Here is a 22,095-nt window from a genome sequence, read left to right as displayed (position 1 = left end):
GGACGAAGGAGCAGACCAAGGAACCCTATGTATGTGTGTAAGCAAACCTACGGCAATTTGGTGAGCGTAGTAGCACCTCTGTGTACCATAGATTATTTGAGAATGTTGGTATTTCCTTGGAAATTATGCAGCCCTACTTTGAGTTTTCTGTATCACACTGCTGAAGGAACTTCAGCGGTTTTCTTCTGTTGTAGCAAACATGATCTGACGTTTATTTTTTGATGTATGTGTCTTGGTGCATGCCTGGACCTCACCAGTGCAGCGACACTGTTATGGCTTAGCAGACATTTGAATGACAAACACTAAATTGTGTTGTTCTTTTTAATACATTTCTTCTATTTCTTTGTTTTGTCCTATTTTTGATGGTAATGTTAATCACTGAGCAAAAGAATAAATTTATTTTTGTTTATCTCAATTTTTACAACTTCTGAGACCAACTGTCTGGATCTTACGCTGCTTGGTATCAAAAGAAATAACGTACTCAGTATGAGCTCTTACGAAGTTAGATCACTCGGAATAGCAGAAATCCACAATGAAGGCTTTCCTGCTTAAACTGTGGACTCTTCAGGGAAATGTAGGAGAATCTCTAGTGTTCTATTGGAAAGACTTGGAAAACTGTCTTCATTAAATTATAATACATTTTCAAAATGGTGCTAATTAAAGCCACTGCTGTGGCTTAATTGTCATGGTTTTAATGGCATTCATTTTATCTTTTATGTCTGATGGTGTAGTATGGTGTTTAACATATGCAAGTTTGCATTTTATTGTTGTTGTCTGTGCTTGAACCATCAGGCCTCAAGTACATATCTTAAAGAAAAAAGTTTAATGAAAGATCCTAATAAAAGAGTTAAGGTAGCAAAAGGAGGAGGCATTGAGCCATGTGCCACAGAGCTGGACAGAAGACAAAGCAAAGCTGCACCCCACAGATACTTCTGTCGATTGGTAGTGAATTGTAATGTCAATGGTTTTTGGAAGGAAACTTGGGATGCTCATTTGAAATGCAAGAAATGTCTAAAGAGAGAAGTTTTTTGGAAACTCCAGACTGATGGGAGCGTTGCAGGTTCTGGCTAACAACAGAGCCCTATCTGCTTGCTTATCTTGTGGGAGCTTCTCCACAGAAATGTTTTTTTGTGTTTATGACTAACTTTGCCAGATTTAATACTAATACTGATTTTTCCCTTCAAAATAATTCATTTGCACTACCTCTATGTGCCAGTACATTTAAAAAAAAAAAAAAAAAAGGTGGAAATAATAAAACTTCCCTGTGTAGAAGTGTGTGCTTGGCTCAGGTTTGACTTGAACCCACAGAATTTGATTTGAAAACAGCCCATGAGGTTTTAGTCTTAAAAGACTCTGCTCTCTCTAGATGTATTTGCCTGTAAGGAGAAAACAGCCTACTTGCAGGAAACACTGACATCTTTAACACCATCTTGGGTGAAGAATAGTCTGTGTGTATTGCATGACAGGTTCTTGACTTACTTTTATCAATGTAATTTCTGACGGTGCTTCTTAAACTGCTTAGAAGCTTTCATATCACCCTGGAAATATGAGCATACAGTATTTGAAGATTTCATTTGTTTAATTTCCTAAGGAAAAAACAAACAAAGAAAAAAATATTTTACTGGAATGGCTTTGCTCCAGAGATAAGAGGATTTGTAGTGTGAGACCTTGTTGCAGAGCACAGGATGCGTGAGTGTGCATGCACATGTCCATGGGCAGCAGCAAGAAACAAATTACGCCGCAATGTCTGTCAGATGGGGCAGTTAATTATAGCACCATGCCAGCACTTCACAGGGTTAAAGCTATTTTTGTAGAGCTGAGTTAGGGACAGTGGCACTCCAGAAAACAGCATTCATGCTGGTTGTATGGGTATAAAGACAAAGTAAACCCTCCTCCCATCGGGAGCTTGGTCGTGCATTCACAGCTTCAATTAAACTCTCAGTGAAGTTATTCACAGGTTCTGCTTGAAAAAGGATCTATCCAATGGCGTTTTCTGTGGGGGAATATTATGCTGCCTGTCTATACGCTGTATGATTGCAGTACAAATGGTAATATTTTTTCAATCTTTTTTACCTTGCACATGTAATTAAAGATTGGAGAAAGACATAGTTGTAACTGAAGGAAGTGGGAAAAGCGAGCAAAAAGAATGTTTGAAGATACATAAGATTAATTTGTCTGTAGATTCCTTGTTTCTGTTAGGAGATCGCTGGTAATTTAACACCTGCGATATCAGCACTGTTATGTGGAAAGGGGCCAGATCTAAATTTAATAGAATTATATTAACAAGCTTGTATTTAAGACAAGTGTGTTTCATGTTAATTTCAAATTTTAATTTATCTTTTTTTATTATGTTTTTAAGCACCTGACGTTTCAAAGGGAGTTTGATTCTGATTCTCTCAGACACTATAGCTGGGCTGCAGACACCTTGGACAATGTTAACCTTGTTTCAAGTCCCATCCATTCTGGGTAGGTCACTTAACAGATTTCCTTTATCTTTAAACGTGGAAGTGTATTGTTAGCTGAAGAATACAGCCTGCTGTAACGGCTGATAACAGGCTTATTCCTGCTCCAGTTGAAGCCAGTGGCAAAATTCACAGTGACTTCAATGAGGGTGCTTAATAGCAGGAGTCAGTCTAAATTCTTGCATATCAAACCAAAAACTTGCTTCTGCATTTTATTTTCTGAAGGCCAAAACATTGTAATCACACGGGCTTCTCTTTAATAGTCCTGTTTTGCTTTTTCTGTTGCTTATGCTTTGCTTTTAAGTGTCATAAGATGATTTTGTTTGAATTATATTATTTGGAATATGAAATCAGAGATATAATGTTATGCTTTCTGTTCTTTCATAGAGGAAAAAATGGGGGGCTTTAATAATACCTCCAAGCTCCTGCCTATTCTCCAATATCTGTAGTTTGAGTTTAGTGGTGCTATTAATTTACTTATGAGTCATCGCTGTAGTTGTGATGCTTCTTGACAGTACCGCATAGACTTGATTTAAATGCAATAGTAGTAATGTTTGAATGCGTATTGTAAAAATTTACAAATAAATGTGTAACTGAAAGGAATCATTGTGTATGAGATTGTCTAGTATAAATATTTGTTGTTTAATTTTCAAGACCAAGACATAAAATTTCATATCCTTTTTAATTTACTTCCCCATTTTGTGCCTAATTACATTCTTATAATGAAAATGAGTGCAGCACATACCAAAAGATTTCAGTTCCAAAACAGCAGCACGTCTCACAAATCCAAAGCTACAGTCCCACAATACATGTAAGCACCTGCTTCTGCTGAGCAGGTCTATCTATACAATGGTGGGGTTTTGAGTCCTGAGCTGATAAAATGCTGCATATGGTCAATGCTAGAGGTGAAATGTCAAGAACTGCAGTGTGAAAAGCTGAAGTCTGTTGGTTATTGCGGAAAGGTATGTCAGCAAAGGACCTCAGAGAGCTGGTAGTCCATCCATTTGCATTACAGCAGGATAAAATGTAGTCAAGTCAATCCTGAAACATGTTTAATTTCTTCATAGTCACTAAAAATAAGAGGTTCTATAGTCCTCCAGCTTCAGTAGTTCACTGTCCTTTGTTACAATATTTCTTCTCCTGATAGTCAATTTAAAATTTCTTTGCTGCAGATTAAGCCTATTTTTTGTCATACCCATGGTAGTCATAGAGAACAGTATCTTACTGGTCTCTTAACAATGTTTTGTATGTCGGAAGACATGTAATCCTCTCTCTTATAGACTGAAACGTCCCAGATCCTCCTAGGTGGTGCTTTCCACATTTCAGTGCATTCTTGCTGCTGTCCCCTCTCTCTCTCTCCTCTTTGATGATAGCTTATTTCTAAGCCAGGTTCGCTACCTCTTTGGTCTGACACGACACATTTAATCTTAAGCAATCTCACAATGAGAATTATCATTTTGGTAACTGCAGTTTCTGTTGACAAATGTTCGTGATCTGCTAGAATTTCTTGGTTCTTTTCTGAAATTCTGCAGTCTGGTATTTTTTTCTATGTTTTGTGCTTATGTGTTTGGCTTCTTCCCTCTGGGTTTTCCTTTACTGTATTTCAGTTTATTGGTTCCAGATACTTTTTAGCAAGATAGCTTTTAATTCTGATCCTATTTTCCAAAGACTTTTCAGAACTTCTTTCCATCCAGTGCTCAAATCATGAATGAAGACAATAGTTTAGTACCTGGCCCAGTGAAATCTCCACTTGAAGTTTCCTTTCAGTTTAACAATAAAGCACTGATGCTATCTCTTTTTGAGGTAACTTCTCAAATGTTTGTGCACTTACCTTATCTATACTATAGCTTGATTGCTTACTGAAATACTGAGACAGTACTTCCACACATCCACTGGGTAAGTTACTTTGTCAAAGAAGGAAGTTAAATTAATTCGACACGACTTACTCTTGCCACTTATATTTTGGCTTATTTTTATTTTGAGGGCTGGTGACACTGGTCTTGATTATCCTTTAGGCCCTTATAGATTGATTGTTGGATAATTTGTTCCTGAATATTTCTGGTAATTGGGGTTAGACTGATTGGGCTAAAATTTTCTGGCTTCTTTTCATCCTGCTACAAAATAGATCTGATGTTTGCATCCTGCCAATCCTTTGGGACAATACTTCTCTGCCCTAAGTTCTTCAGCATGCTCACTAATGGTTCCAACCCTCCAAAACATATATTCTGTGGACATGGGATCTTTCGCATCAGCTACTTCAGACCTCTTCCCTTTGTACCTCAGTCCTCGCTAATGCAGAGGTGGTCTTTGCTGCTGCCCTGAGGGGAAGGGCTGCAGACCTGCAGCAGTGGAGCAAACTTTGGGGCTGCAGGGAAGGGCACCAAAATATTCTCCAAACAGGTGTAGCTTTTCTGACCTGTCACATTTCTTATTTGACAGATAAAGTCCATCAGAACTGATGCTGACTCGGTTCCTTTGTTAGGAAAAAACCTCACTCATTGTTTATTTTCTTTTCAGTTGTGGCCCAATATTATAATATGATACTGTTTGGTTTTCCCCGTTATCTTCATCTAGGGGCCATCAACAGATGTTCCCTTCACACCTTCCAGTACCTCGGCACATCTGATACGCAGAGGATCATGACTTTTAACTTCTCTTCTGCCAGGCTTTTTCTGAAAAGCAACTCCTTTTCTGTTTGTTCGCAGTGCTTCATCCCCTGGCTTTGTCCCCAGCTCTTTCTGTGGCCACAGGCAGGGCACGCTGGCTGGGGTCGCCTGTGGTCCACGGCCCTGGTGGTCCGGATTGTCCTGCGGCTGGGACCTGACCCCACCGCTCTTCACATTCCTCTTCCTCCCCTGGGCTCCTCAGTGTGCCGTGCTGGGGGAGCTCCTCTGCAGCCCGCTCCCCTGGGGTGCTCTTTTCCCCATTTACCCACCGTCAGAAAAGAGCATCAAGTTTGTTCCCATTTCTTAACTGAGGCAGAAGGGGAATTTTGGGAGCAGGATGTGGAGATCCAGCGATGTATCAGTGAAAGAGGAAGAAAGAAGGAATTGTTGGCAGTAATTCTGACTCTTCTGGTTTTTCCCTTTTTTAAGCCAAGATAATGTTTTATGTTTTTCTTTTTGAGTTCAGATAAGTTGTTTTGCCAGCATATATTTTGAACAGGGTCCATTGTAAGCAGCACATTGAAATGTGTCATGAATCTTGAGGCCTCTGGAAGGGTAGAGACCCTTCACCAAAATAACCTTCGGCTTTCAGATGTGAGCTTACTCGTGCAACTTTGCAACTTTCCCAAACTAAAACATGGGTGTGCTTTCTTCATGTTATCTTTTTTAACTCCTTGGTTTTCTTAGCCAAAAGAAAGAAATTAATGTGTTACACTGCCTTCTAAATTGAGAAACTCAGAAATACTGGATCCAGTCTTTCAAGATGGAATACATCAGACTGGTTATAGTTTCCTCCAACCTCCTGTACAGACAGAAGAACTCATTTTTGAAAGCAGCGTAATGACTAGCATGGACTGATAGTCCTTTCAAGGATCCTGCCATACATATCTTTATATTTATACTTTGGAAAATAAAGTGCTATAGAAAAGTGTGAGAACTTTTTTTCTGTGGCACAGTGGAGCATGTTTTGGGAATTAAATAAAGAAGTTGTGTTACAATAAGTTCTCTGTTGACCTAAGTAAATTGCAGATGCTTGTCTCTTCTCCATGTGCTTCTGCATTTCTCAGAAATTATGGACTTGTGCTGACTAATTAAATGAACGCTTCCTTTCAGATTTTTTTTCCATGTGTAGCATATTTTATATGACATAGGTCATGATATGCAAAGGAAGAGCCAAATAATTTCTAAAGTTGGCCTTTGAATGTGTTGCTTTTGTTATTTTTCTGATTGTTACTTTTCCTTTGCGCTTATTGTTGATATTTTCTGTTGCTTGCCTCTAATTATCTTACATTAATTTTTCCCATTTGCTTTCTAAATTATTTTGCAGCTATTCCTCTCCACTTCCCCAGTATGATTCAAGGTGATAACTCTGTGCTTTCTGTGAATCCTCATTTTATTTTCTTTTTTTTAACTTTTTTCCCACAGAGTGTGTGTAGATGTTTAGTGCATCCGCCCACATCCTCATCCCTTCCATGTATCCAAGTAGAAATGCTCATTAGCACTTAGCGTTGTGTTTTAGAGATCATATTGTAGTTTCCATTATTAGTGCAGCATTAATTTAGGTAAGCATCAGCTACTAATCTTTTTGATAGAAAGTGCATGAAATACTGTTTGGAATTATTATTATTGTTTTAAATGATAAATTACTAATTTGAAACCTAAACCAGGATATAATATGCTGTTGACAGTGATTACCTTTCTATGCGAGCAATATGCATAAAGGCTGATCTGCTGAAAGTTTTCTCTTCACTGAAGGCTGCAGCGTGGTGCAGACACCAAAGCTGGCTGTAAGGGGTTAGTTCCCATGGTGGGGCACAGACTCATGTCAAGGGTAAAGCTGCCTTGCTGTGAGCGGTGTGCATTAGCAGTGCTAAGGCCCAGGTTGCCAAGGCTGGACTGATATCTGTGCCTAGCATCAAACCCAACTCAGCTATCTCTGCATGACCTTGAAATCTACAGCCTAAACGCACCTGAGAACTTGGGGCCTGATTTTTAAAGGTACTTAATTTTAACCTCCATGGACTTCTGTATTATTTTGAGGCAGTTGATTTAGGTGCCTACATGTTTTTGAAAATCCACTCTGGCATACTTGCATCATTTAAATAGTTTGGATATAGAGAAAACATCTTATCTGAGTGCAAGCTTTGGCATTTTTGCATTAGATGAAAAACTCCTTTTTTTGGTTTTGTTTATTAATTCTGAGCTGGCTTAACATGCCAGTAATCACGTACATGACAGGCAGCTCTCCAAAACATTGCTTTGTACCGAGCCATCAGGCCAAGCCCAGCCTTGCCAAGCTCCCGGGGAGGCCCCTCCGTGGTGCACCCGACCAGATGTGCCTCCCTGGAGCTGCCGCCACATCACCCCTGAAGGGATGCTCCAGCCAGCCACCCCTCGCCCTGCGCACTTCCATGTAGTCTGAAGTGGCCCCGTCTTCTCTGCAGACAAAAACCACGCATGTGTTTTAAAGGCCACCAAAGCACCAATTGTAACCGATTCCTTTTAGTATTCTCCTTTTGGTGACCAAGGGCTGCGGGTCCCTGCTTAACATTTTACTTTGCTTCACAGTAAATTTTAATGGATTGTCTTGAACTCTCTTCACAGCTAGGCACAAGCTGGCTCCTTGCCAGCTCCGAAGACCAACCCTTGGCCTACCCTTCCTCACGCTCAGTGGCACCTGCCTCCCACCATCAGCCTTCACCACCCACCGCATAGAGCGGTTGCAGGGAGAAAAAGCAACATAAATGCGCTGACATGCTAAATGTGCTCAGTGAGCAGAGGGGAGAGGGAACCAAAGGTCCAGGCTCTCTAGAGCTGGCATCTCTGCTTGGTACAGCCTTCTGTTAGCAAACAGAGAAGTGTTCCAGGCAGCAGAGTTTACAGACATCTAGGATCTTGTGATCTATAAATATTAAGATTAACATAACTTATATACTCTATAATTTAAAAATAGAGTATGTTGGTTTTGACAGAGATCTAATATTTGTAGAAAGCGCTTGGTTAGCCATTCAGCAAAGATCCTGTCCCACTGAAACAATTCCTCTTATGAGGAATTGGGATACCCTAGTGGCAACATTTGGATTTGTTCAGTAGTGTACAGTATGTTTATCTAGGAGAGAAACATAGATACAATTTTTTTTATATGAAAACCACTGTGAAATAATATGAATTTTATTCCATGCTTCAGTATTGTAAAGTATCTGGGCCACAAGAAATGATAAATTGAGGTTAGGGTCATCTCAGAGAGCTGTTTCACCTTCCCCTCTTTACTGATGGATTTTAATTTGAAGAAAGGCAGTGTAGCAATTTCTTTATCTGGAATTTAGTTGGACAACCTTTCTGTCCTGCTTCATATATTTACAGCTTGTGTCCCTACCCGCCTGTCTCCTGCAGGCCACTAAATGCCAAGTTTTGATTACATGCCTGCTTTTATGCAGATTTTTCCCACCTGCGTGGGCCGGACTTCCGAATGCAGCTTGTTTGCAGGCCTGGTCAATGCACGTCAGCTGTTACTTTTGATATACTTTTGATATCCTGCTGGGCTCAGAAGCATATGTAACAGTCTTGCACAAATTCCCATTCATACTTCAGAGCACTTGGTGGCTGTTTTTAAAGAATCTTCATGCCCCCCCTGGATTATTGGCTCTTACCCTTAGTTCAATTTACAGTAGGGAACCAGGAAATGGAATGGATTCACCTGTTAATCATGTGAAGGTTTAATCCTTAAGATCTGGAAGGTTTGGCAACAGCCTTGAAAATAGTGAAACCATACAGCAGATGTGCCAGCTGTGTCAGTGTCTGCACATCATACAGAAGGAGCAAACAAAAATTGTATTGGCATCAAGACCGAGTTGGTACTCATGTCCCTCTTGATACTGGCCTGTTACTGTGTCTTCTACCTGAAGCTATTCTCTCTCAGCAGCTTGTGGTACAGAGAAAAGGGAAGGTATTTTGGAGCACCAGAGGACACCCCCCCATAACTGTTTAGCCCTGCAGGAAGCTGTGTGGTTTGATCCCCATAAATTGGAAGGATTTTTGCTGCAGAGATTTGAAACAGCCTGAAGTCTGCTTTTGGTCCTGGGAGGAGACTCTGCTTTCCTTGTTTTTGATCCTAGGAGGAGACTCCACTTCCCTGTCACTTTTCTATTAAAGACAGTAACACTTCACGTATGCAGCTTCTCAGCATTTCATAGATGAAGTAAACCATGACTATTAATGATTATTCTTGATAATATTAATTATTCCCTTGCTAATAAAAAGAATTTTTATTTTAAAATCTACCACTCACCACTTATAAATATAATTGCTTACCCTTCTGTTATTAAATGGAAAATCATGCTTTGGAACAGCATTGGCAAATGCAATTTTTCTTTGTTGTCGCTTTTTGCTAGTGAATGTCATCTTCACAGAGGATTAATGACATGATTTCCTCCAGAGTGCCATGCCAGCAGCCTAAAGAAAGTTATGTACTTGATAGTCTCACTCATTCCCCATCAGTGAAAGCTCTTAGTAGCCTGAACTGACTGTCCCCCGTGGTGCCAGCACTCGCTCTGTGAGCCATCAGGAGTGTTTGCAAACGAGACTGTGAGGAGGTTTTGAAGACTGAGATCCCCAAAACAATAAGCATTTTTGATTCTTCTTTTTCTACACTGTCTAGTTCCGTTCTGCATGTGAGGCTAATTACTTTTATTTATGGAAGCAGAGCTAACAGTAATAGAAGGATATTTTTAAATTCTAATAAACCACTACTAATACATACTTGTGTACTCTTTTAATCCAAATTACTCAGTAGCACCTGTTTGTTTCACCATGAAGTTGCTAGACCTTTAGCAATTTGTGCTTTTGATAACCAATAGTTAACATGTAAGTATAAGCTTTAAAAGAATCTTCATGTTCTTTTTAGTTTAGCTGGGATCGGGAGCATTTTTCTAATAATGTTTTAAAAACTGTGGCGGTTGACTTTTTGCTGATCTTCTGCTTGTTTTGTGACCATTTTCATTGACGTGTTTCCTTTTTCCTACAGTTTCCTGGTTAGTTTTATGGTTGATGCACGTGGGGGTTCGATGAGGGGTAGTCGTCATCATGGAATGAGAATCATTATCCCACCACGGAAGTGTACAGCACCAACCCGCATCACCTGCCGCTTGGTAAAGAGGCATAAACTGGCCAGCCCACCACCGATGGTTGAAGGAGAAGGATTAGCAAGTAGACTTGTAGAAATGGGGCCAGCAGGGGCACAATTTTTAGGGTGAGTTGTTTTATGAATTTCATCGTTTACGCTCATGTTGCATCTTTCATTTCCTTTGAACTAAGTAGTCAAACATTGACTCTACCTTATTTGAGCATGTAAGATAGGCTACTCAACTTGAAATATTAAAAAATGCCAACCTGCCATTCCTTCCAGAAATCACCCTTGTATTTTAAGGGGAGCTTTGCCTCTATGATGACTGCAGGGTAGAGCTGAAGGTAAGGAAAGCCATGAAAAGGCCAGGTCCTGCCCCCATCTACTCGTGCAACCTGCCTTTGAAGTCAGGAGGAGTCACACGCCTGTAACCCAGAACAGGTTTTGACCCTCTTGCTTGTAGAGTATCGGAGAAACATCACTGTCACAAAAAAAGTGTCCCAAAGTCACCAAATATTGAACCCTGTTCCTGTGCCACGGCATGTGTGCGGCTCCTGCCGGAGTTGCTGGGAGCTGCCTGTCTCCGTCCCGTGGAGCAAAGCCACTGAGAGCAGTGGCGGAGCACTTACTGTAGAGCATCAAGTAGTACAAAAGCTAGGAATGGACTTTTTTGTTAAGCTTAAAATAGGGGAAACAATCCACTATGATGTGGCTTTTTTTTTCCTAATTATAAATTTTGTTCATTACCGTGAGTGGCACCCTGGTGTAAAATGCCGGTTCTGTCGGGAATGACAGCTTGTTCCTAATTTCCCCTTCTCGTTTCTCTTCCTGCTGCATGGATGTTATTCAGTAAACTGCATCTTCCTAACACTCCTCCCCCTCTAAATGAGGGCGAGAGCATGGTTAGCCGAATCCTGCAGCTTGGTCCACAAGGAACAAAATTTATTGGGTAGGATATGTACGGAAAAGATACAGAATGTCTACAGTTTTTCTTTTGTTTCCAATTTTTTGTTATTCCCATTTTATTTTTTTTTTTTTAGTTTTCTAAAGCTTTCAGTTGATTTATGTCACTGAAAGAAAATCATAGTGGCTTGATTTAATATAGCTCTGCTACTACCTTGTGCTTATAGGCATGTAAAATTCACTGCCAGCATTCTGCTTTCATAACTTCTGTGCTTTTGTAATTTTTTAAATTTGAAGTGTTTCAACTGCATCAAATACATTTTAATACACGGTGACAGTCCTTTAAGTTTCAACCCTGTGGTAGAGAAGGTATTTACAGGCTTTGAGTGAGTCTGTTTTGGGAAGAGCGTTTGTAAAATGTGATCACATAAAGCCTATTATTTATGAAAGATTATTTAGGAAAAATGTCATTGAGTGAATGACTTCATTCAACAAGGTTGGAGAAATACTAATCTTTTCAACCTGCAAGACGCATCTTGTTAAAATAAATTTATAAAGCCAAGTATGCTACCCAAAGGAACTGCAGTGTATAGTCTAAAAATGTAAGAATGTTTCCATATATTTTTGACTGTTGTTTTCAAACCATATTGTGAAATTTATTGCATTAGGTTTTCCAAATATTGGTGAGTGTTTGGTGTTCCAAACCTGTTCAATACCTTCTCACTGAGTATTCTTGTTAAATGTCATGCACAAAATTGTGTGGTTTCTAAATATTTATAGAGACAGTATCTGAAATATTAGCCTGCAAAGATTGTACTATAGTGTTAGTTTTCAGTTTGTGCTTTTTTTGAACTAGACAGTAAATATCTTAAGCAATGTATTTGAATTTTTGGTACTTACTTGCTGCGCACAATGGGAGACTGCAGCTACATTCCTATTTCTTGTTAAAGGACTCGAGATTAGAGTTAATAGCCTGAGTGTTCTTAAAAGCACCTAAAATATGTATTAATTAAACTGTCTTTTTCTGTTTTCATGGGAAAAAATACTATCTAACTCTTCTCCCTTGGTATTTAATGTGAAAACTGGATTTCCAACTAGTTTGTGTTTTTTGGCATGATGGCTGTGGTGATTTCCATGCTCAAGTAATGGATTGGTTAATGCACCCACCGCCTTGCAGGCGTACAGCACCACAGAAGGGCTGCGTACTTCTCCCATCATGTGATGTTACTTTTAACTGAGATATTACAAAGCAGTGAAATCCTTTACAACCTCTGTAGGAAAATGATGATACTGTCTATTTAAATGTCTTAAAGCTGCATAATCCATAATTGTTCACTTACTGTGTGATTTCAGTCGGTTTGTCTTAGCATACTTTAAAATGCATATCCTGCCTGTGAAGTGTTTGGCAAAAGTGTCTGTTTTGTTAAGGAATGGCACATGAAGTGAATGGTGGTTTCTGTCGGTTGTTCACAGTAACTGTTCAGTAATGCACTTGCAGTCCTCTGTTGAAGGTACATTGTCTGGTGACATAGGTGTATTATTAACCACCTTCTCGTTCCCTTTCCTTCCCCCCAAAATGTTTGACAGTAACTAATATAAATGTGGTCGTGATGTTGCTTAACTTGGAGAAATCCATTCTGAAAGTATCTAAACATTCCCCAGTGATGTTTACAGTGCAGAAGTTGCAGCTGTGATTTTGGGCATGAAAACTAGAAAGTGAAGCTAATGAGAAACAACTTCTTGTGTTTCACAGGAGCTGCATCAACAGAGAGCCAGGGAGAGCTTTGAAAAGTTTGGGACTTAGTCTGAAGTTTAAAACCTACGTGCATGCACAGCTCCTGCTGCAGTCAGTAGCTGTTGCATGCGTTTGGATAGCCGGACTGTTTCTGGACTGACTTTGCCCCTTTAAATCCCTTGAGCCAAATCCGAATTTTGACTATGCTAATGCCAATTAAAAGTCAGCAGTGCTGCATGTGCTGGAGGCAGGTTGGATCACCTACATCTTGGGATAAGAGAGCAAAAGTTGTCACTATTTTTCAACGTAGGCAGCTGTTTCAGAAGATTTACGTTAAAAATGAGCTATATATGAATATTTTCAAGTTATCAATTATAGTTTAAAAGATAAAGGATTGTGCAGCTTTGGCAATTTTAAAAACATTTTACCATAACAGTGCTAACTATTTAAAATGACTGTAGTTTTCTGAAGGACCTAACGCCCATAGGAAATCAAGGGCAGTGAGGAGATACAGGATTAAAAATAATACGATTCCTTTTTCTCTAGCCCTGTCATAGTTGAAATCCCGCATTTTGGATCAATGCGAGGAAAGGAAAGAGAACTAATCGTACTTCGAAGTGAAAATGGTGAAACGTGGAAGGAGCACCAGTATGACAGCAAACATGAAGACTTAACCGAAATACTCAATGGCATGGACGAAGGTAAACGTTTTCTCAAAGCTTTAGCAAGCCTTACCTTTGTGCAGGCTTGCTAACATGGGCAGATTAAAGCAACCTAAAGTAAAACAGTGCAGGGGTTATCTGACTGTGGGGAATACAGTGTGTGTTACATATTAAACTAATGGAAAGAGTGTAAAGAGAAATTGTTCAGCAGTGGCCTGGAGACATCCCAAAATGAGTGGTAAGTTTTGGTCTGAAGTCTTGCCAAGTTTAAGCAAAGTCACACGGTTGCTTTACAGCATGAAGTTGGGAATAACATCCCAGCTGGAGGTAAGCGTGTTTCTGCTGCTCAGGCAGGGGCCACGTGAAGGTCATTCCAAACCAACAATGAAGTGTAAATATCAGTTATATTAGACTTTCCCACAGATGCAGACTTCAGCCCATAGAGCGTTCTTCTTGGAAACAGTATTGTTAGAGGTTGCCTCCCACAAATGGGATGCCCATCTGGGAAGTCTGGCTCCCTTGTTTTGCTTGGACGTTGCTGTTTATGTGAGAGTCCCTTAAGATGAGAGGACTTGGCTGTACACAGTTCATCAGAAGATGCTGTGACAGGTGGTCCCTGCAGGCACATCGTGGGCAAAGCCAGGCTGGGGCTGCAGTGATCCCTTGGCAACACTGCTTTCTTTTCCTAGCAAGTATTTTTCAATACTTGTGCTGATAAACCATTGCTTGAGCTCTTTGCGCCTGAATGTGAATGAAATAGCTTGCGATTTGGACTTTGGTTTTCTATAAGGGTTTATCCACAGGATTTTCTCTGGATAACCTCCAACAGAAAGTCACAGTGTGGTGGGGTACAAGCTGCAGGAAAGTTCTTTCATTATCAGCAAAAGCATTTGGAGCAAATGATCAGGCTGTGGATGGCAGCTCTAAGAGGTATCTGTGAGCAGGCTCTGCCTTTGATCTTGGCCTCTCCTTGTTTGAAGAGAGCAGCCTCAGCAAAAGGCATGCTTTGAGAACACGAGAGTAGTGCTGTTGTGAGGGGCTCCCTGGATGTCTGAGATTTAGCATTTTTACTCATTTCCTGGTCATCTGGGAATGGGAACAGCAGAATAGATTTGCGTAGTATTTTCACTTCGAAGTACTTGAACTGCACATGAGCTTGTAACAATACAGAGCAACAGCAAAGATCTGCCTGTCGTGTGATGATCTGTTGTAGCTATTTATTTCAAAATAAATATAATAGAACCAATCAAGCAGTAGGGCAGAAACACTGCAAATGTTGGGTCAGTGAGTTTGGAAAAATACAATAAACCTCATCACAGAGGAGTACCTAAAAGCAGTGGACCAGGCAGAAGAGTGAGCATAGCCCAGGGTAGTATTGCTTGGGGAAGGATTGATTCAGCATTGAAGGCAGTGGTTGCAGCCTTTCTGTCAGAAAAATCTCACCACCCCCTCCTCCTCTGCACACTAGCATGAGATAGGAAGTAATGATTTGGCATTCGGGTGAAGTATTGATGCCTTGTCAGCGGTGAGGTAGTCAGAACTGATCAGCAGCTTGTTTCTTTGCTTCGTGTGCTTGCTGAACTGAGCTTAGTTCAATTTTGGGATAGGAAATCTGGGCACAAAACCACTGTTCTAAAGTGCTCCAACTTGCATCACTTATGCAAGAGCTCTCCAGAGGTGCCATATGGGTAAATTCACATTTTACAGAGAAGAGAGCTCAATAAATAAAAATACTTTGAGAGAGGTGGGCATGAAACCCTCAGTACTTAGAGCCTAAAATAATAAGCTTCACAATTCAGAGCCAGAGCACAACTTTCTGGTGGCTCAGGTGGCTCTTCCCTTCTGGGAACTGCTGTTTGAGGCTAACGGGTGTATGTACAGCCAGTGAATCACAAAGTGTGATGGACACTGGACTATTCCCTTAGAGTGAAAATATTTGGCACCTTAAAAGCCAAGCCGCAGAAATGCCTTTTACCAATCCGGGCAGTCGTTTATGAGAGGGAAAGGAGAAAAGAAAAAAAAAAATACTGCAGACACACCCAGAGCATTGTGTTGATTATTCATTCGGTTCAATTTAGCTTAATACTTCTCTAGTGAGGAAAACAAAACAAAAAACAACCCTGCATTGAAATAGTACAAGGGTCTTGACAAAATTCTGCTCCAGTTAAATGACACCTTTTCTGTGTAAAAGGTCTTCCAAGCAATGACAAAGAATTACAAATTTGTAGAATTAAGAGCGGGTTGCTTTTTTATCTGAACTTTTACCGATTTGTTACAAAATAGTGCAATTAGACTTGGCTCTGAAGCAGTATCTTGCATCTCAGAAGCCATAACTTTGGAAGTTTTATTCCAGGTATGAACTCCAGGTATGGAGGCAGAAGCAATCTGTAATTAAAGTAAAAAGCAGCCACATAGTCATTTCCAGAAGTTTAGTGTGTCTTTGCAAGAAAATTCATCTGCACAGTCATCTCTAAATGCCATAGCGTGCTGCAGGAGTCCCCCTTTTTCTGTTAAGAGCAGCTTTTTCCATTTTGTGTTAGACCTGCTATGATTCACTAGTTCTTTCCTGTCTGTGCAGCAAAGAGGGCAATCAGACTTTTATTCCCAGCTTAATATACTGAATTTTTAAAGATGCAGTTTGCTTCTCTGTTTTGTCTTTCCTGTTTTGCTCTTCCACTTAGCTAGCGGGGATGAGAGCGAGGACATCTTTGCTCCTCACCCTCCGTGGGGACTGCCGAAAACCTGCCTGTTCTTCACTGGAAGCAGCACCATCTGCTGGAAAACCTCATCTCAGACTCAAAATAATCCAGAGCAGGAGGCAACACCTCAGGGCGCTAACTACAGGATTAAATAATAGCAGAACTTTGCTATTATTATCATGAAAGAACAGTGAACCTTGATGTGGAGAGTCAGTTTTTCTTTGGTGCCGTCAGGTTTCTGCTTAAATAGTTGTTATTCTAAAGATGGTGCTGTATCCATATTTGCTTAGGCAGATATAGGGCTGAGGGAATACAGGGAATTTGGCATTTTTAGGAAGAGAAGTTTGATTTCAAACACAAGGGTAGCAATTCACAGCTTTCAGGCACGTTACATTTACTTAAACTTGAATCAAGTAAAATATATTTTGTTTTATTTTTTTAAGAAGAAGCCTTGTAGTTGGTAAATAGGCTACGTTTTCAGCCAGGCTTCTTTTAGATATAACTCATGTTTGCTTTTTACATTCCTACGCCCTTCACAGGTACCTGTAGACAAATTGTGGGCATAAATGCACACACTAGGGGAGCTAATCTTTTGACAGGCATTTGAAAACTAGTGAGTGAGCCAAGAAATGCAAATATTTGTGGCTACAGTATGTTTGCAGCTGCACAGTGTGGTTTCAGATGGGAAGCAGGAGTTTTTACATAACTACTTCTTTGAATCTACAGATCAAACCAGAGTGTGACCTTGTTTATGCTTGAACTTTAAAATACCACCATAAATCACTCTGCAGTGATTTTTCCACATTTCCAAGAAAAGTTTTTCAACGTATTGCTGTTAAACTTCTTGTTGTGAATGGCAAGATAAGAGACTGCGCAAAAATAGATGAAACAGCACATAAAGGCTATTGCCTTATTTGAGGACGAGACCTCCTCATGGCACTGGGAGCATCTCATTACATATGTGAAATACTGAAGCTGGGAGGGTGGGTCTAGTTACCAGCATTTTTAAGACAAGTCTCACTGCCCTCAGCTTCTCCTTGCCCCTTTCCATGTGCTCTTTCTGCCTCCATCCATCTCCTGTATTTTTCTCCATGTGAGCGCTGCCTCCTGGGTGCCCCACTTTTAGTGTAACAGTTTCCTAACGGGCACATCTCTGTATGGGGGAAACTGGTATCCCGTGCTCGTCCCACGTTTCAACCTGCATGGTGACAAGGTCAGTACTGCAGGAGGGTTGCAAAACTCAGAGACCTTTCAGTCTGCTAAGTACAGGTGAGATTTGCTTTTTCAGTGCTAGCAAAACTCCTTTTAAGGCCCTGGTAAGGGAAATCAGATACCATGTCATGCAAAGACACCTTGAAGCTCATGAAACAGCCAGGTGTTCTGTGACTTCTCTTATTCCATTTCCAGTGAGAAGACACGTGCTCTGCATTACTTTATCTGAAAGTGAAAAAGAAAAGTATTGGACATGGGATGAATTTCATCCACAGCTACCTCTCACCTGGCAAAACCGTTGTGATTGCTTTCCTTGACCTGAGCCACCCTCTGTGAGGTCCCTCTCGGACCTTGAAGGACGTGGCTGGGTTTCTCTTCTCCGGTCCAGGAACCTTAATGTAACGCTCACGTGGCAGCATGGACAGGAGGGTGGGGAGGAGTGATCTTCCTTTCCTCCCTCCTTTCCTTCTCTCCATCTCATTTCTCCTCCATCACTCCCACCAGCCACCTTAGGATAAGTGTACCATGCACTTGAGTGGCAGGGGAAGAGATATATGCACCAGGTATTCACAATACCTTTCTCTTGACTTACTAAAACTGAACGGCCACAGGTGTCTGTGTGTTAGCACAGATCTAGGAGACTTCCCAATTCTGTCACTAACCTTTCTGCTTTACCTCTCTCTGCTTTGCCACCTCTATTTGTAAGGTGAGATGTATAGCATGCATACTTCTCCGTGGTTAAAAAAACCAACACACAAACCCCAGCCAACCAACCAAAGAAATCCTTTGAGGTTTTTAATTGAAACACATTACATAGGAATGAAGTGTCAGCAACTGAGGAAAAATTGTAATGATAATAGCTCTTTCTGTAAAATGCATGAGGTGCGTTCAGGAAACATGACCTCTCCCAGGACTAGTTTTCCTTGTTTCATTAATTCCGTCATGCTAACGCTGCATTTCTCATGGCAGTCAGAGAGGTGGTTTGATTGCTTGTCATCTTTTTTTCTGTTAGAGGGCAACTTTATGTAGAAGATTACATATGTATTATCCAAACATAATCTCCCTATATATAGTCCAACTCCTCTCCATGCCTGACTGTTGTTCTGCTACTCTAATCTTCACATCATTTTCCTTCTCTAAAGGAGACCGCCTGCCAGGCTCAAAGGATTTTGAAATGTTCTTATATAAAACACTTATTTTCTACCTCAGGAGAATTTTAATTATCCTTCATCTCTGTGAGCATTTTACAGTGGGTTTAGTCTCTAACATAAAACAGGAGAATGCCTAGGATTTACCAGTCAAGATTATACCTGCCTGGGAGTTTAAGAATCCAGTTTGTCTCCTGCACAAGCCACTGCTTCCAGAGGCTGCAGGCAGAATACTTAATTCATTAAAGGGCTTCAGATATCAGTCTCTGAGTCAAAGTAAATGGAAGCTGACATTATGATAAGAAATTATCCTCTTCTAGTAGCTACGTATGATCCACAGCACAGCAACACCGTGCAATTAATCCAAATTACCTGTTGAAAGTTTTAAAATGGAAAACTGACATTTTACCAAATTTATATTCCAATTCTTTTGGAGCTGTAACTGAGCTTACGTGTTCAGAGGAGGAAAATACCTGTCACATAAAGTAAAGAATTTTACAAGTGTCTTTTGTCTTGGTACCATTTGTGGTCCTCCTGCTTTCTCTTGCTGCATCTGATAGAAATGTCATCTTTCAAGGAAAAAACTTTCTTCTTTAGGAATGTGGTGCCCTTTTTAAGGAGGAAAATAAGAGTGGAGACTTGTGGAGTGCTAGAATGAAAGCCAGTTACAATAGCTAAAAAGGCCAAGTGCAGGAAATTACAGGAGAAATGCATGACAATTGTGTAATTATCCCCATTTGTGAATAGTGTCTATATCACAGGGATTTCGCTAGTCCATTATAGTTGCATAATGAATTATATTTGTGACATATCACAGTTTTCCTCAATGCGTGTGTGTCTATGTCACCTACTTAATTAATTAGTTAATATGGGTAGATACTCCATGCACCTTTCTGAGCCCTGGTGACCCTGTGAGCTGGGAATGTGGCTGAGGGCACTAATTGTTGATGACCTGTTTCTGTTCCAGTTGCCTCTGAGGGTGTATTAAGTTTCTCCAGGAACTGAGGAGCACAGTGCAGTTATTTTGGGGCAGATACCCAAATGGCTGAAAGCTTGAAGTGGGAAGGGGTCCTTGCTATGGTTTCATTGGCAGTGCTGGCAGGCAGAGCTCTGTAACATCCACAGTTTACCGGAGAGCTCAGTGTCTGGTCAGGATTATATGGTTGCTAGTCTGGGAGATAACTTTCTCAAGTGCCTTAGCTGGGCAAACTCCGGATTGCACACTTGGTGTGAAGTTAGATAGTTCGTGAACTGCCTGTGATTTCCTGTGGTTTTCTTCATGTCAGAGCTATGTGATGGAAGAGGCTGGCAATAAATGTCTTTTGAAGGTGTGCACCGAAAGATCAGTGCACTTGTGTGCTTCCAGATACAGATGAGAGAGGAAAGAAGCTTATCTCCTCCAGACCTCCTTGGACTCCTGTGCTGCGTGACAAACCTGCCATCCTACGGCAGCTGCTGCTGCAGAGACTGTTGCACCCTCGTGCTTGGGTGTCCGGTGCTGTTGGCCCTCATTGTCAAGATTTATGGAAAAGTCCACAGAATAAACCAAAGCTTGATAATTAATAGCATTGAACTTTTTTTTTTCCTCCTGTAGTAAATAATAAAAGACCCCAACTTCTCAAGCATTTTAAGGCATATTCAAAACCTCACACTCACAGATGTGTCTGGCATGAACCTGGGCAGGTAACGCCTGAATGTTTTAACTGTCTTCTCCCACCAGAGCTGGACAGCGTTGAGGAGCTAGAGAAGAAGCGTATCTGCAGGATCGTCACAAAGGATTTCCCTCAGTACTTTGCGGTGGTTTCGCGAATCAAGCAGGAGAGTAACCAAATCGGCCCGGAGGGCGGGGTGCTGAGCAGCACGACAGTGCCGCGTGTCCAGGCGTCCTTCCCCGAGGGGGCTCTAACCAAAAGAATCCGTGTGGGGCTCCAGGTAAAGGTGCCCTCGTGTTCATATCCACAGCGTCTACAAGTGCATTGTTGGTCTTAATGCATGAGGCTTGCAGATAAGGAGCCTGCTGCTCCTTAGCAGTGGTTTGCAAGGTGGGTAGCAGTCACACCTGAGATCTGAATTGGCTTATGTCTGCCCGGGCACATGCTCTGCCTCTCAGTGCGCCCCTGGTGCAGATGAAACACAGCCTTCCTCCCTCTGGCAAAAGCCCAGCTCCCCTTTTTTCACCTTGAGTACTGCTAAACAGCTGAGGAATGGAGAGAAAAGCAAAGGCCTGGAGCCGCCGCAGGCTCGGTGATATCATTTGCCATCTTCCTGTTGGCCACGGCTGCCAGCAGCTACGAGCTGCACAGCGCTGTGCAGTCCCAGTCTCCTGCAGAGATGTAGCAGTTTGTGATTGGTGTCACTGGGCTGCCCTTTGCCATAGGAATGTGTTTGGTAAGGCTTTCGTGCAGATGTTTGCCAGCTGTTACTGGGTCAAAGACCTCCCATATACTTCTGTTGTAGCTTAGGACATTCACTATTGGTGTTTCTAGTGATGGGTAGAATCTGGGAAGAGCAAATATCTTAAACTCTCCTTAAACAAACTGCACAGAAAGTGGAGAAATATTCTGTAGGAGGTATCTTTTTCTTTGAGTTCTGTTAATTATCACTTAAAATTACTTCATAACCTGACAAGTCTGAAGGGTTCATGAAATAGGGATGCTAGTTTGGATTCCAGTGCTTGGAATTCACACTGGAACATTTCTGTTAATGATATTTCACATCTAAAAATGATTAATCTTGAGGAAATGGAAGCTCTGCTATTATGGCTATACAGCTGCCTTTCCAGAGCTCTCTAGTGTGAAAGAAGCACGACGTCTCCGTATGCAGTGTTGGAGATGCTGAGATCGCAATGTAGCTACATGTTCCATGCATATCAATATACTGTGCAGTTCAAATAATGCAGCAAGTCACAGGTCAGCCTGATTGAAATAGTCCTGAAAGTTTAAAAAAATAAAGAAAGGCGGCAAACGGATGCAAAACCCTGTTTCCCATAAGATGTCTGTCACTTTTGAGTTCAGGTCTTATGTGACCAAAACTACAAAAATTCAATAGCGTTTCTTCCCATATCGGCTATTTTTCCTTTCTTCCATATAAAATTAGGAAACTTTTCAAGGCACAAAATGGAGGTAGAAAGTCTGAGATTTACTTACAGCTCTTCTATAGCTTAATGCATTCTGTATGTATTTGACCCAAACAATTATTTCTTTCCTAATAATAGTGGAATAGCATAGGAAGCACTGAGTAGAGAGGTAAGTCAGGGTACACAGGATCTTCAGGAGCACAGATTTGTGTTTGGCAGAGATGTGGGAATTGTTTGGCATCTCCAAGACAGAGTGTCTAGTCCTCACTTCTCAAGACTCTGCTAGCAAAATAGGCCTCTTTTTGCATTTTGAAATTGTATTTAATATCACCCATCACTGCAAATTAAAACCAAAATCAAACAGTCTCTGAAAGAATCCCGGCAAATACTGCGGGCAGCCTTCTGAGATT

General features: G+C 41.0%; 1 protein-coding gene across 9 annotated transcripts in view; it reads left to right on the top strand.

Annotated features, from left to right (window-relative positions):
• ANK3 (ankyrin 3) overlaps nucleotides 1-22,095 on the top strand; it is a 371,936-nt gene that overhangs the window by 304,507 nt on the left and 45,334 nt on the right. For 7 of the 9 annotated variants that reach the window (XM_054832579.1, XM_054832581.1, XM_054832573.1 and 4 more), the window contains 4 exons: nucleotides 2,360-2,466; nucleotides 10,152-10,376; nucleotides 13,435-13,589; nucleotides 20,330-20,541. In XM_054832579.1, coding sequence (XP_054688554.1) covers nucleotides 2,360-2,466; nucleotides 10,152-10,376; nucleotides 13,435-13,589; nucleotides 20,330-20,541 — 699 coding nt within the window. Of the gene's footprint in view, nucleotides 1-2,359; nucleotides 2,467-6,455; nucleotides 6,489-10,151; nucleotides 10,377-13,434; nucleotides 13,590-20,329; nucleotides 20,542-22,095 lie in introns of all 9 variants that reach the window. The other 2 variants (XM_054832576.1, XM_054832575.1) reach the window with 1 other exon arrangement.

Source organism: Grus americana, chromosome 7, assembly GCF_028858705.1.
Source record: "Grus americana isolate bGruAme1 chromosome 7, bGruAme1.mat, whole genome shotgun sequence".
Lineage (NCBI taxonomy): Eukaryota > Metazoa > Chordata > Aves > Gruiformes > Gruidae > Grus > Grus americana.
The sequence above is the reverse complement of the archived record's forward strand: the minus strand, read 5'-3'. Positions and strand labels throughout refer to the sequence as shown.